The sequence below is a fragment of the Cydia strobilella genome, chromosome 2, assembly GCF_947568885.1.
Source record: "Cydia strobilella chromosome 2, ilCydStro3.1, whole genome shotgun sequence".
In the NCBI taxonomy this organism is placed as follows: domain Eukaryota; kingdom Metazoa; phylum Arthropoda; class Insecta; order Lepidoptera; family Tortricidae; genus Cydia; species Cydia strobilella.
The window spans coordinates 27,988,061-28,004,789 of NC_086042.1; the positions used below are offsets into that span (position 1 = coordinate 27,988,061).

Here is a 16,729-nt window from a genome sequence, read left to right on the forward strand (position 1 = left end):
GGCCTCTATACGTGTTAGATCTATATCCCCACGCACGCCTTCTAAATGACCGGGCTTTAAAACCCGATAATTTGTAACGGATATACAAATAATAATAATATGTCAATCTTATTGCGCGGCATTACAATATGTGACGTTATCAACATGCGCGTAGTAGAGTTGAGCCCCTCGAGGCACTAATTCCCGTGGGGTAATTTTCGAGCTCTAGTCAAATTTATATAGCTAGACTTCTATAGTTATTATAGTTCGTAGATAACACTAACTTGTATTACAAATATTATCAGTATATACATCAATTTCCCAGATTACTTCGCGCCATTATATAAGTAGCGTCCACTCGTTTTTCGCGTTAGTACACAATGCACATAAAAACACACATTTGTGTGTTGCTGGCTGTGTTTAGTGTGTGCAACGGTAAAGTGTTCACGCGATGCAAGTTGGCAGCTGAGTTGATGAAACAGAAAAGGATTGAAAAAACTTTTCTTGGAAATTGTAAGTATCATCGGATACTGTTGGATACCTCGGAAACCTATTAGCTTGAGTCTGTGAAAACCTTTTCTGGCACTTTTTTTGGATTTGGATAATTTAATTTTTGAAGGAGTAGGTAATTTTGTTTTTTTTTTTTTGCGGTTAACTCTCACATCACGAAAAGCTTATCACGAAAACACGAGGAGAAACATTACTACGGTTAAGATGTGTCTCGCCGAGCCATTTAGGTATCCTGTAAGTAATTAAAAAAAAACTTCACACATCGTTTTATTTTGTAAACATGTTAAACTCCGATCTAAAAAGTAGGACGTTACGTTTTTTATTAAAACAAATATTGATATTTTCTATAAAATATTACAAAATAACTAAACATTACAGACTAATTATATGTTTTTTGTCTGTGACCTAGACACTAACCAGATTGTCAACCAGAGTGTGGCTGTACCTTTTATAGCAGGATATCCTAGACGGAATAATCGGAAAGATTAGAAATTATAGAGGCTTATTTCTCCCTAGCATTGGAACACTATACTAACAAAAAGTAATTAAATACCAACTAGAAATCGATAATTCATAATTATTTTATCTACAGAAATGCCAAAGGTGCGCAGGAACGGTAGCTATATCGATATTCTTATTGCTAATCGTGCCTACTGCGCATAACATCGTAACAGCCATTGGACAACTTATTCAATTGTTAACCGTATTGTTGAGCAATAAGTTCAAAATTTAAACTGGTTTTTTAATGGTCATTACGACTGCTTAGCATAAGAAGATTAATCCGAGGAAACACTATCTTAATGACAGCACTGATAACATTAAGTGCGGATAACAAAATTATACTTAAATAAGTGGTTGTTTTTTTGATAGGAAGCAAATATCTATGTAACTATTTATAAAAATTCAACTATCGTAAAACTAATTAAAATAACACGATTTTTAGTGGACTGACATGAGATGACGGTCAACAGGCCGCCGGCCGGATATCTGATAGTGTGTGTTTAATTGGCTTGCAGACTACGGATTGTCCGGCAGATATCTGTCGACGCTGACCGGAATCGAATAGTCGTCAGTCCGAAAAGTCGTCAGTCCATCGTCAGTCCGAAATCTAAAATAGAACTGTTAATGTGTGGCCAGTTGCGATTAACCGAGAAGCTGATATCGTCCGGCGAACTGTCAATTTGTAGGGACCTGTCAAACTTATATCAGACCGTTTCCGGTAGGCGGCCGTACGGCGGAAAACTGACGACTCTCAACTGTTGGTCTGTAGTCGCAGAGGTGGTAGCAGGCCATTACCGGCAGGCAATAATCGCTTATGTGTGTGGACGTTATTGGTCTAGGACTGTAGTCAGCTCCTTTAGAGCGTTTTCACATTGTCCGATCTCATATCAGATGTAGGATCCGACATCCGCGGTGGCGCACCCGGGCGCCATCTTTAGCGGTCACGCACCCTACAACAAGCATTATGCCTACACATACGCTCACAAACAAATATTATCGGTCCGAAAGCTGACGGGGGGCTCCGACATGGCTGAATTTATCAGAAGCGCCTTTCCGGTATCGGATGTCGGAAGGCGCCTATGACAAAAACAGCTGCAGGAGAGTGCCATTGGCATTAAGTCCGCCTTATTTGCGTTATTTATCGTTTTTCAGCAATAATGATTTATCAAATGCATACATTATTACAGAGAAACACATATATCTTACATTTTACTTCCTTCCGACATCCGATATCGGATTGGACAATGTGAAAACGCTCTTATTCTTAATCATTTCATTCTTAAGTTTAGTGCATGTGTCATTGATAAACAGGTCAAAATTTTGTCGTTCAAATCAAGTACAAGCTGGAAATATAGGTATATAATTAGTTTAATTCCCACTTCAAGTCAACAGGAATCTGAAATTTACCTCTTAATTTTTTTTACTAGTACATACAGTACCTAAACCTACATACAAAGTTCATACCTGTCCCACAATGAAGCCGGCGGTCCGCACCTAATTATTATACAACGCATGACATTGACATTTAAACTCCGAACGCGTAACGGCTGCAAAAAGTTTGACTCTACTTACTACTTTTATTCGTTACATTTTGAACCTTATTATAATATCAACACAGTCTCTAATCCTTTGTTATTATTTTATCAATCTTGTACGTGCCGACTGATTTTCATATTTATTTGTTTATATGCCAGTATCAATTCAAGTCATGAGGATATCACACGTTTTATGTTTAATCGTGTTGTGTTATGCAAGTGCGCGGGCAAAGAGGTTTGATACACGATGTAAACTTGTTCGCGAATTGGGTAGAGTGGGAATCCCAAACGATCTTTTCCTTGGACAATGTGAGTAGAATATTATGAGGAAACAATAAAACCAGTGTTAGTAGGAAAATAGACTTAAAACAATAGGTATTGTGAGTGCATTAGCAGATTTAAAGTACATTAACAATTTTAAAAATTTTGTTTCTTTGTGGTGCAATAAAGAATATTTATTTATTTATTAAGAATTTTATTATAAACTAAAATAGATATAATATACTAAAGAAAAAGTGACCAAGTCCACCGGTGGCCGAGGCGGGAATCGAACGCGCGTAAGCAGCTGAAGACGCGAGTTCCCGCCTCGGCCACCGGTGGACTTGGTCACTTTTTATTTAGTGTATGATATCTATTTCAGTTTATAATTTATATATAGTAGTGTGACTACTTAAAAACACAAATAAAAATATTTCATAAAATAATTTGATTTGCTAACAATGCAAAAACTTACGAAAAATAATTCGTCCTACTCTTATTATTAATCAATAGTCAAAACAAAAATATTTTCAATCAAAATCTCGCTTCATAAAATTAGTAGGTATGAAAATCAGGACTGAACATTAGTTACCAAATACACCGTAAAATGTACTGTAAATAATTTTGTTGACTTATTGAAAACAGGAACACAGGGACTTAGGTTGTCTGGAAGAGATCGCTTTTTAGCGATAAGACCGCCTGTTGTTACCTAGTCTAAAGCTTGTATTTCGCTTTCCTATGGTGCACAATAAAGAATATTTACTTACTTATTGTAGAATCTAAAAGTAAAATCCTAAAGGTTGTACCTACCTTAAACTGAATCGCAGAAACAAAGTGGCGAATCCTTTATGGTTCTAAAATAGTTAATTATAAATTCAAAGGTACAATACAAACTTTTAATAGGTACTTATCAGTAAGCAGTTTTTGCTTATCAAGATTCACGAAATGTGGCCACGACACACGGGCCGATATTATGCCACGAACCGCAGTTGCGCGATGCAGCAATTGCGCTTTGAATGACCTGACCTGAGGGCCATTTTTTCTCGGTGTGGGAATGCTGTTACGCATCGTCCCCCTGACCTGAGGCAGGCCTATTATGGGGGGGTATGTGGGACTCTCACCTCCCAGCTCTTTTGATTGAGAAAAGAGGGGGCGGAGCCTACCCATTAAACCCACACCGGCGTTTCCCACAATATGCCGTTTGGGGGGGCGTCCTGGGATCGCGAACATTCTACCACGACAATACCTGAGGGCCTAGCAAAGATGGCAACCGTACATTGATCCCGTTTATCAATGTACGGTTGGTTGCCAGATGCTACGAAAAGCCACGTGTCTATTTCAATACAATATTTAAGTTTTCATTGCCGTTTTCTATCAATGATTTTCATTATCTTAGTTAGGCCCCCCGTATGAAAATTATAAGTACATACTTTAATAACTTAACTTCTGCAAGACTCAGACATATTGAATGAATATAATAAAGCGGTGGTGGCCGCGTGGATCTGATGTCCGACTTTCAATCCGGAGGTCGCGAGTTCAGATCTTGGCTCGTACCAATTTTTCGGAACTTATGTACGGAATATCATTTGATAATTACCACTAGCTTCTCGGTGAAGGAAAACATCGCGAGGAAACCAGCATACATCCGCGAAGAAATTCAAAGGTGTATGTGAAATCCCCAACCCGCATTGGGCTAGCGTAGGGACTATAGCCCAATCCCTCTAGTGCATAAGAGGAGGCCTGTGCCCAGCAGTATATAGGCTGAAATATTATTATTATATACTAAAACGGATCACTCGAGACGTAATTATACGTACGTAAAATTGTTCAATTTCTCCACGCTCATCTCGCTCTACGTTTCCAAGCGAAACCCAGCAATGTTATATAACTGACTATTACTCTTCTTCGACCTAGCGTTTTCCCGGCCTATTAATGCTAAAACTGACTATTACTGCTTTAAAATTTTACAAACCTTGGATTCAACCGCGTTTTGCCAAGGAGGGCGGCGGTTTATTGTTGCGTGTGTTATGCGCCTATCTTATTAACAATGGGTTTTCCTTGAATCAACACGGATCTTCCCACGGAGTAATCGTATTGTACTAGTAGTGTGATAATTATTGACAATACCTATTCGTATTAAGTAAATAAAAAGGTGTCATTCGGATGGAGACCGCAACTGCGTTGCTGCTGGTGTAGTACCTAGCTTTGTAGTAGCGGGAAAGCGATGTCACTTTCACTCTCCTTGATAAATTGAGTGACGGATTGAATGTCCTAATCGAGAGAGCAATGCAGCAACGAAATTTATCAAAAACCGGCCAAGTGCGAGTCAGACTCGCGCACCGAGGGTTCCGTACTTTCTAGTATTTGTTGTTATAGCGGCAACAGAAATACATCATCTGTGAAAGTTTCAACTCTTTAGCTATCACGGTTAATGAGATACAGCCTGGTGACAGACGGACAGACGGACAGATGGACAGCGGAGTCTTAGTAATAGGGTCCCGTTTTTACCCTTTGGGTACGGAACCCTAAAAACTGACAATGACCATACCATTTCCCGCTTAGCAACACTGCAACAGCAGCCTTGCGATAGTTCCCAATGTAACCTTCCGTACAATGTAACATTATGATAAGATAATCAATTCATTTAAAAATATACAAAATTATAACAATCATGATACACTTAAATAGTATTTAAATACTGTAAATATACAGAATATGGTTTAACATAGACCTTTTACACATAGATATTGACAGTAGATTTTTGGGTACGGAATACCGTACCTAAAGGGTAAAAACAGGACCCTATTACTAAGATTCCGCTGTCCGTCCGTCCGTCTGTCACCAGGCATCCGTCCGTCCGTTCGTCATGTCCGTGTATCTCATGAACAGTGATAGCTAGACAGTTGAATTTTTCACAGATGATGTATTTCTGTTGCCGCTATAACATCAAATTATGTAAGTGGGGCTCCCATACAACAAACATTATTTTTGCCGTTTTTGCGTAATGGTACGGAACTCTACGTGCGCGAGTCCGACTTGCACTTGGTCTTTTTTTTATCAATTACCTCTGGCATTTTAGTGTTAAACGTTTTTAAAAGGCGGCTTGGTCAGCTGTAATACATAGCTATATGTAGGCAATACATAATATGGCTGTAAGCGTTGTCACGTCCCGTTCTGCTACTAACATTGTCTCACTATTCATGAATAACTAACTTATATGAAATAAAACTATGAAAACGGATTATATCGCGTATATTGAATTTATAATACATCCCGACGTTTCGAACTCTTTACAGCGTTCGTGGTCAACGGGTGACTGAGGAAAAATTACAAAGTGCAAAAATACCCACATACTAAAATAATGAACAATCATAGACTACAAACTTTAAGGCTGGTTGTACACGCAAAATCGGTTCATAAGGCTAGTTATACACTATAATTATTTTTCAAGTAAAGATATATATATATACGCGATAAAAAAAAAAAAAAAGTTTTTATCGCGTATATATATATATCTTTACTTGAAAAATAATTATAGTGTATAACTAGCCTTATGAACCGATTTTGCATGTACAACCAGCCTTAAAGTTTGTAGTCTATGATTGTTCATTATTTTAGTATGTGGGTATTTTTGCATTTTGTAATTTTTCCTCAGTCACCCGTTGACCACGAACGCTGTAAAGAGTTCGAAACGTCGGGATGTATTATAAATTCAATATACGCGATATAATCCGTTTTCATAGTTTTATTTGAAGACAATATTATAATAGTTTAGTATTAAATATATTAATAACGGGTCACTCACGTGTTTTCGACTTAAAACACGTGAGTGACCCGTTATTAATATATTTAATATGTCTGTGTCTCACGGAAGTTTTGTTAATAGTTTAGTAGTATAACTATGTTTCACAAATTCAGTCCGTAATTACGTATCAAATCCAATCTTCCTTGTATAAATTATAGTGTTGTCAGAGTTATTTCTTTCACTTATAAAAATATTTTGCCTTAGTACTGCGATATTTAAATTATAATCATAATTGAACAAGGATAATTAGAGTTAATTTTGAATTATAGTTTTACTATACCATAGGGGTGAATATGTATGATTCGTCGAAATGTAAGAGATGGACAATTTTTGACGTGATAACGTCTCATAAATCGATGAACACCGGTATCATGCACGAAAAAGTGTCACGTTGTGGACAGATCTCCATGGTAACGTTGTGAACAGATTTCCATAGTAACGTTACGGCCACGTTGTGGACAGATGTTTTTTTTTTACGTTTTCACGCAAAATTATCGTCCGTAAACCGACTTTACATACAACCATATTTTTTTTTGTGATTTGGGAGTAGGCCCCACATTAAAAATTGTTCAGTATACAGGGTGACCCTAGCCATTGGACAAAGCCGAAATGTACATATGCATTAGGGTATTTAGAACTAGTATACAAAGTTTCATAACATCCGGTGTAGCGGTTACGAAGAAATTAACAAATTACGATTTTTTACTTTGGAGCAGCCTGTATGTGTTAGTAGCTCCTGAGGTCATAAATAGTATGAAACCTTCTTTGACCTTTTTCATTATCTTTTTTATTTATGACACTAATAAGATTCTGATTTTTGACAAATGTCATCATCGCCGCATATTTTCGAACAAATTGTCAAAAGCACTGCCAATGATCAATACAGCATGTTTCTTTTCGTTGTAGATTATTGGAAATAACTTTTGTTTGAAATTTATTTTTTATTTTTTGGTCTAATTAAAAAAAATATTAACGTTAGAGCATTCCTGAGAAGTAACCCTACGTGGGATTTCAGGGTTTGTCCAATGCCTAAGGTCACCCTGCATATTCACCCCTCAGAGTATGGTCCGACATAACAAAAACGTCCTGTATTTGGGAGGTTTCACGATATTCGAAACTCGCGAAGTCGCAAGTCCTTTAATTATATTGTATATTTTATGGCTGGCATTTAATTGACAGGGGTGTGCCTAATTGAGAAAGTGAGCAACAGGGATACAAGGGCCTTCGTCGTCACGCCGAGCGGGAAGAAATATTATGGACTTTATCAGGTAACCTGTTTAATATGTACCTGGGGCCATTCTACTTTACGTTGTACATAAGTTTTTGGACACTTTCGTAAAATGCATATTTTAGAATACTTGGCAATTATTTGCATTTTCTGTTTTGTGATTAAGAAAGAGGCCTCGATCCCGATAGCTTTGTTCTATAAATAACTACTGTAAATATTCTTAATCACAGTAACTCGGTGGTCATTTGCTGTCTCTCTGTTATGTATGAAAATAACCCCAGTAGCATTTATACGTCATTATGACGTCGCTGACGTCATTTTGCTACCAGGGAAGGATGGACCCCTGCATTACCATATTTTTAAAATTGTAATGGCACAGCAGATTTTTTTAAAATTACCTTTATCTTTAAAAACCCTTATGTCTGTAGGTATTTAAGGTGTACAGGTGTACTAGAGGTGTACGGTTTAAGCGTGAAGAGGTAACACACAGACAGACAGACAGACTTTCGCATTTATAATATTAAAAGTATGGATATGGATTAGTATAGATGTTGCCTTATCACTGCGAATTAGAAATGAAAGTTTAATATACTCTTAGGACTATAGTTGGGTGTGTACATTTAAATATGTAACATCAGGGCATTTCTATCACACGGATCACAACAGTACCTAAATGCAAGTGAGACGCTATATTGATACCATGGAATATTTCTAACTACAATATGAAACGATACGTCAAGCGTACTAATGTGATTGTTTTTCAGATCCCCAGCCGCTGGTGCCGGTCGGGGAAGAAAGGTGGCGAGTGCAACATAGCCTGCGAATGTAAGCATCCATTTTCTTACGAAGAAATGCGTCTAGCAAAATATTTTGAATATATACGAAAATTTCGTGCCTTTTTACTGAAAAATTGGTATTCTAGACTATTATTGTAATTATTATCTGGAACCCGATTCATATTTAATAACTTGATACGGGTTTCAATTGGTTTTGATACGTCCTCGAAATTTGCTCATACTGATTGGTGCATGCGAAATTAAGTGAAAGTCGTGCGAGAGGTGCGCGTCAATAAACAAAACATTAACAAATTTTAAAATTAGAATCGAATTCCTTCTTTAAAGCTTTAGCTTCAACATATCGCTAAGCGACTCTGCTATCTGAACTTTCGATTTAGAGAAGATTCTCAATAATATGGGTTGATTTTAGAGTGGTAGGGGTTAATTCTCCTGGTCAGTTTTATCTGGGAAAATATTTCTACGCCGCGTCTAATTAATTTACTAGTAATTTACCTTTTTTGCAAATATTTTATAATGATGGATTCGTGGTATTTAGATTGCTGACATGTTTTTAACTTAAACCAAATATATAAATAAACACCAATTTAGTATTTTCAAGTAATTTAGTAACTGAGATATCGGTAAAATACTTATCTAGGAATTCCCTGACCCCAAATATGTATATTTAGACACCAAGTTTGTGATTCTATGTGACTTAGAACTCGAGATATTAATAATTAACTATAATTCAAAATGGCCGCCATAAAATTAAATATGGCCGATGGAGGAGTTGGTTCCTATTAACCCTTAGGTGCATGATTTAATATTTTTTTGCAAAAAAAATATATGTGATTAGAAAATGTACGTCAATGATGGGAAAAATAGTAAAAAAAATATATAGTCATATTTTAATTATTTTTTTATAAAAAATTCCTTGGTATCATATTTGATACTCCATGGAGTAAGCACTAAAAAAAAACTTTTTGTAATTTTAAAGATATTTTAATAATCAACTTTAAATAAAGAATTTAAACAATCAGAAAAACGTTAACTACAAATGGAAGTCATTAAAACAGTCAGAATTCTTCTTCGAGCATAAAAAACTTACACTTATTGCACTGTACACTGCTGAGTAGTTTGCAACCCTTTTGACTTTTCATCCCCTTATCTCCCTTTATTTGAATGTGCCCAATTCCGTCAAACTCTATATCGCGTGAAGGCATATGTTGTAGAATGTTTCTTCGTCACGTTCCTTCTTCATCTTCCTCAAGAGATGCTTACAGTTCTTCGAGAGTTGGATAAAACTCGAGATCATCTCCGTCAGACTCGGCATCGTCTTCCGATATTTCTCCACCTTCTAACTGTGCCAAATAATTCTTCTATGTCCTTATCTTATAATGCTCTATGACGAACCTTGCTGTAGAAAAAATAAAAACTCATATACACACCCAAACTACATGCCAAATATTAGTAAAATACAAACAAATACAAAAAATGTCACAAGCCGTGCAAGTAGAAAAATAGAGCAGACTGCATGGAGTATCGTTTTTGATATGACGAAAAAAGACGTTATCACATGGAGTATCGTTTTTGATACCAACTTAAAACTAAAAAAAATATTTCAAAGAATACAAATCAAACAAAAATGCATATTATGTAAGATAAATATGAATACCAACCTTACTTGTACAGTTTTTTCCTATTCAAAATATCACGGCATTCACCAGATAAACAATAATTAAAACTTACAAAATTCACTGTCGGAAAAAGTAACCGCACAAATTGACACTTTTGACGTTTAGTTTAAAAATGGATGCACTATGTGGTTGCCAGTTTTTTTTTAATTAGTATTGGAGCAAAGGTATCTAACTTCGGTCAATAAACCGTGATGATAAAAAAAATATGAATGTTGGTGTGGAAAAAAGATAAGGTATCATTTTTGATACCGTATGCACCTAAGGGTTAAAAAACTTAAAGCTATGGACCTAACAAGTGCCCGAAAAAAAATTGGTGCTTTTGTCCAGCGTGTCCAAATTTACTAGAATTTGTTCGAGCACTGCCCCAATATAAACATGTGAGTAGTAACTTATAACTAACAATAGGTACCTACCTAACCTATTGTTATATGAATAAAACTATATTATATAACAACCGGCATTCTGTGTGTGTTGAAAAAATTCTCGGAAATTTCAGAAACATTTCATAAGAAATTAGGGAAACTTTAAAAACGGAAAATTTTCATCTCCATACAAAAATATGAGAAAATTCCAAAAGTTTTCAATGTAGAAATTTCACAATTTCGGAAACTTTCCGACGGCAAATCAGTATCTAAGTTGAAAAATTATAAAAACCAAAACGCTAAAAGCTACGATATAAATGGCTGCGACCTATTATTAGTTTTTTATAACTTCGTATTATGTTATAGTTGCATTAAAAAAAAAAAAAACAACAAAAAAAACCTATCTGATTCTGAACCCATTGTTTATTCATTATTTTAACTATATGTATCATAGCGTCTCTGTCTGATAAACCAAGCTAAGTTGGCAGCAATTTTGATAGCCCAGAATTCTCCTCCAATTTCTATGAAATTATGATGTTTCCTAGCACTTGCACCGTCTGGGTTATCAAAATCGCTGCCAACTTAGCTTGGTCTAGCTCTAACAGCTTTACATATGATAGCCTTCCAATTAAAAACTTCACGACACGATCCGTAAACATTATTATAAAAATAATAAAGCCTTTATTTCCTTAACTTACCAAAAATATTTACAGTTGTGTTTAATTTAAAAAAAAAGTATATATATCTAACTTAATAAGCTAAGGCCCCTTTCTGGGTATAGGCCTCCTCCAATAGTCTTCAGATTCGGTCTCCTGCTTTGCTTTTCTAGTTCTTTCCTGCCGTATTTTCTATGTCGTCAGCCCACCGTTCTCGGGGGCGCCCTTTACCTCTATAGTTGACTGGGCCAGACCATGTAGTAACCTTTTTCGTCCATCTGTCGTTTGGTGCTCGTAAACATTATTAGACGTAAGAATGTTGCAGTTAACAAGCGGCGACAAACAGGCACACAAACAAACAATCCGTCTCCGGCGGTTTACGATACGTTTTACGTCCGGTGCACGGGATGAGTCGTAAAATTACGACGGGTTTAAAATCCGAGCTCTCGAGTGAAGTATTTTTTTTAAATACTTGCAAGTATTTATAAAAATTGTGAGTAGATTTGGCTCGGTTGTTTTGACAGTGGGTGAGTTGAATGCAAGCTTAGTTAAGAAATGTTTTTTTTTTCTCGTTTTTTTTTTGTAAGTTATTCGCTCTCGAGTTTTGTGTCACAGCCGTAAAAGAGAATGAACCCTTAGCTGGCCTGACAATTTTTAGGGTTCCGTACCGAAAGGGTAAAAACGGGACCCTATTACTCCGACTCCGCTGTCCGTCTGTCCGTCTATCTATCACCAGGCTGTATCTCATGAACCGAGCTAGACAGTTGAAATTTTCACAGATGATGTATTTCTGTTGCCGCTATAACAACAAATACTAAAAAGTAGGGAACCCTCGGTGCGCGAGTCCGACTCGCATTTGGCCGGTTTTATTTACTTTTAAATATCGATTAAGGTAGATTACCGCGCGGTACATTCAGTTAACAAGCGACGACAAACAGGCACACAAACAAACAATCCGTCTCCAGCGGTTTACGATCCGGTTTAAAAGTCCGTGTGTTGTTACGGTTATGATGCGACCTTATTAATTTCGTATGCACCAATCAGCGTGACCGATCTCAAGGTCGCATCAAAATCAGATCAAAACCGTCACAAGTTGTTAAATACGAATCATGCTCCAGACCTAGAAGCTGGCAATAGGTACCTAACAACAAGTACCTAAGAAAAATACGCGTGATATTTTTACCTGTTACTTTTAAACCCGGGATTTCTCCAAACCTAGTTCCAGTATAACGATTGTGCATTTTTAGTGTCTGAACACTCGAAAACTCAATCTGTACTTAGACTTGAAGCATTTGGGATCATGCGATCAGGAGTCAGTCAGTCTGCTTAATTAAAAGGACAACAGCGAAGTTAATCTGATTGTTATAGAATGTTTCGTTTATTAATTTACAAGGAATGTGCCCTGTAAATGGTTTTTATACGGATTTAAAAATTCGAGTCTTTATGTATATTTATTGAAATGAGTTTGACTTTGGTGGCTATCTACAGTTGTATTAAATATTCTCTAAAACAGTTACGAATCCACTACTGCCAAATTTTTCGTTAGTGTTATCTTAGGATCAGGGACCGAATACCTGTATATTTTTCATATTAATTAACCGGTATTCAATTTCGGTATCACGGTTGTTTATGTATATGCACTTAATTTAGCTAATCTGATCAATCATTATCCTTACCTAAAAACTATTATATAATATTAAAGAAAAATTGTGAATGCTATGAGATATTTTGATTTTTAGTTATACCGGTAACGGATATATTATTTCAACAGTACCTAACGATGCTTTCGCAGACATGTATGTCGCATCAGTTTTCTTTACAGACACAATTTCTAACACTATACCTCTAAGAATGTGCTGTGTGAATACTGCCAAGAATGTGCCGTCATATAGTGAGACCAGTAAAAAAAAAATTGTAAGTTACTGCGCTCAAAAACCGGCATCGCTGACGTAGGCGAGAAAACCACTAGGCTCAAATGGGACTGGGCCGGTCACGTCTACCGCATGCATCCGGAGAGGTGGGCTAGCTTAGTAACCAAGTGGATGCCGGTAGAGGGGCGTGGACGGGGCAGGCCCAAACGGAGATGGCGGGATGACCTGGACAGCTTCCTGAACAACTGGCCGGAGGAAACACCAAATCGGGAGTCGTGGAAATCAAGGGGAGAGGCCTTTGCCCAGCAGTGGGACACTTAGTAGGCTTAAAAAAAAAAAAAAAGTTATTTCGAACTGTCTAATTTATTTATCATTTATCACGTGATAAAAATATAACACGTCGCCTGGTATATAAATGCGATTAAACGTCTCCATCTGTTATTACTTTCTAGATTGACGTACGAGGGCGCCAGAAACCGCTAGTATTAAATTGTATTCTTAAAATTAAATGCGACCGCGGCTCGTAAAATGTCGGTTTAAGTTAGCTGGGTCTGAGTTAGTTTCTCGCCTTCTAGTGTTATTTAAGTGGTCGAGTCGGGACTCATCTTACTTTATGATGGTTTGGCGATCGTTCGTTTTATTCCCTAATAGTTTTTAAATGAGATGACTGTGCAGATAATTTAATTTGTAAACTGGCGCTGTATATTATGTATATTATGTATAACTCGTGTTGTGAGTCTAAATTATATAGAATATGAAATAAAACAATAAAAAACGGATTATATCGCGTATTTATAATACATCCCCGACACCACCCGTTGACCACGAACGCTGTAAAGGGTTCTAAACGTCGGGATGTATTATAAATTCAATATACGCGATATAATCCGTTTTCATAGCTTAATTTCATGAGTAACTATCGAAGTAACCGAAGACAATATTATATATAGAATATGTTTAAATTTTTCGAGAATGCGTTTAAAATAAAACACTTCAATATTTTGATTCATGAGTATAAAATAACTTTAACAGATGAACTATATTTGGTTTCTTTCTAATTTCCTGGCTTTACGTCCCCTCCTAATATATATCTTTTAATTTGTCTTCGATTAAGGTAGAAACCATTATTTTTTATAGTTTAAATTGGTTACAGCGCTGCTAGATGACGATATAGCGGACGACACGGCGTGCGCTGTCGACATCTTCCACAAAGAAGGCTTCAAGTATTGGAACCAGTGGACTGTGCGGTGTAAGAACGACGATACCATCACAAAGGAAATATACAAGTAAGTGTATATTCGTATAATTATCACCATAAAACTGTTTTGGGAAACCTTAACCATAATTACTATGTATATTTCATGTCTGTATGAGTGTATTGTATGAATTTGTCGTGTTTTCCATCGTATACTTAACACTTTAAACTCTCGCGTTTAGTACACATAAGCTGAAAAATAATGTTTAATAGCGTTAAGGGACCCACTGACTATCAGTCCGCCGGACGATATCGGCCTGTCAGTTGTTCGGAACTGTCAAATTTTTGTTCTAACTGACAGGCCGATATCGTCCGGCGAACTGATAGTCAGTGGGCCCCCTTAGACCCGGTAATGACATTAATTATGTTTTTCACATCACCTATTCGAAATGGGCCTTTTTCTTCCCCGCTAGGAGGGATCAAAGCAGCACTTTTCTTCCCTGCTAGGGGGGATCAAAGTAGCACTTTTCTGTTCTAGGACATGATTTTTTTTCTTTTTTGTATACTATATTTTTAGGTTAAAATAATATTTTGGAAAATAACAATTTTCTCATTGGTGATGTGAAAAACAGTATGTGTCACATGGTAGCAAAATTATTTCCACCATGGGCGTTAACACTTGAATCCCTCACTACGCTCACGATTCTATTTTAGAATCCCTCGCTACGCTTAGGATTCAATTATAGAATCCTTCGCTTCGTTCAGGATTCAATATACGCCCTCGCCGTAAATATGTCATTTTGCTCCTTTGTGACACAATCTACTATTCCATCGTAGTTCTAATCTGACTCTTTTCAATGTTTTGCTTAATATCGTTGGCGGATTTATTTGCCGATTTCTAAAACTAAAAAAATATAGGTACCTATAAAGCAAAACAAACTATGAGGCATATTCTGATTGCAAAAACTAGTTATGATTTTGACCTGGATTTATTTTGTTATGGACAAGGTCTGTCAGTGATAAAAGTGACGTTTCTGATTGAATAAAAAAAAACACTTATTCACTGACAGTTCATGTCCATAACAAATCCAGCGGCCGTAGCACGGTCGCATTTTTATCACCTGTCACCATGCCTGTCACGTTTTAACAAGTATGTAAGTGCATAAGTGACAAGCATAGTGACATGCGACAAAAATGGAACCATGCTGCCACCGTAGAAGGGCTAAGATGGCCGGCTCTTTATCATTTGTCACCATGCCTGTGACGTTCTAACAAGTAACAAGCGAAAGTGATGCATGACATGACAGGTGATAAAAACGCGACCATGGTACCGCGCCGGATCAAATTCATTATCTATTGTAAGTTTTTCTGTCACTTATAAATTGCCGACTAATCGGCTTTTTTTGCAGACTAGTCGCCGACTAATCACCGACTACAAATGTGGTCGGATAGTCGGCTTTCCCGACTAGTCGGTGACTAGTCGGTACATCCCTAATTCCTAATTGTAACCTATTACAATTCGAATACGCCATAATATTACTTACTCGTTGTACCCTGTCTGATCTAAATGTAATTTTTTAGATGTCCAGACTTGAGCTCGCCGCGGTCTAGCCCCGAGCGAGACCTCTACGCTGAGAGGCTCAGGAAAAGAAGACGGCTGGTTAGAAGCAAAGCGCAATACTCGTATATCAGACAAGTGTATGGAGTACATGCTTAATGCAATCGTTGTTTTATTTCTACCTGAATTTACTCAGAATTTACTAAATTTCTAACGACCGGTCTGGCCTAGTGGGTAGTGACCCTGCCTGTGAAGCCGATGGTCCTAGGTTCAAATCCCGGTAAGGGCATTTATTTGTGTGATGGGTATAGATACTTGTTCCTGAGCCATGGGTGTTTTCTTTGTATTAAAGTATTTATATATTATATATATATCGTTGTCTGAGTACCCATATCACAAGCCTCCTTGGGCTTACCGTGGGACTTAGTCAATCTGTGTAAGAATATCCTATAATATTTATGTATTTATTTATTTATTTATTATTTATTTACTAATTACGTATTAATTTGCTAATTAATTGTTTCTGGTGAATTCTCAGTATAACTTGGGACTCCGGTGCCAGAAAGCTAAAACAAAAAAACCCGTTAAGTGCGAGTTGGACTCGTGCACGAAGGGTTCCGTATCATTACGAAAAAAATCACGTTTGTTGTATGGGAGCCGCACTTTAATATTTATTTCATTCTGTTTTTAGAATACATCATCTGTGAAAATGTATATTGTCTAGCTATCACGATTCGTGAGATACAGCGGAGTCTTAGTACTCTCCGTTTTTACTCTTTGGGTACGAACCCTAAAAAT

General features: G+C 36.8%; 1 protein-coding gene across 2 annotated transcripts; it reads left to right on the top strand.

The window, feature by feature from the left end:
* The first annotated feature begins 332 nt into the window (after positions 1 to 332).
* On the top strand, positions 333 to 16,095 carry LOC134755500 (lysozyme-like). 2 transcript variants are annotated; one of them, XM_063692054.1, is made up of 5 exons: positions 333 to 492; positions 7,768 to 7,856; positions 8,581 to 8,641; positions 14,332 to 14,464; positions 15,955 to 16,095. In XM_063692054.1, the coding sequence occupies exons 1-5, from the start codon at positions 360 to 362 to the stop codon at positions 16,088 to 16,090; spliced, it is 552 nt and encodes a 183-aa protein (XP_063548124.1). In that variant the 5' UTR covers positions 333 to 359; the 3' UTR covers positions 16,091 to 16,095. The 2 variants fall into 2 exon arrangements, with proteins under 2 accessions (XP_063548124.1, XP_063548123.1); XM_063692053.1 differs by lacking the exon at positions 333 to 492 and adding an exon at positions 2,685 to 2,834.
* The last annotated feature ends 634 nt before the right edge of the window (positions 16,096 to 16,729 follow it).

Bases quoted from the DNA above. Each gene is read 5' to 3' on its own strand.
- LOC134755500 (XM_063692053.1), top strand. From the start codon at position 2,699: ATGAGGATATCACACGTTTTATGTTTAATCGTGTTGTGTTATGCAAGT. The intron at 2,835-7,767 runs GTGAGTAGAATA...TTTAATTGACAG, and splicing joins CGATCTTTTCCTTGGACAAT to GGGTGTGCCTAATTGAGAAA. The intron at 7,857-8,580 runs GTAACCTGTTTA...ATTGTTTTTCAG, and splicing joins AATATTATGGACTTTATCAG to ATCCCCAGCCGCTGGTGCCG.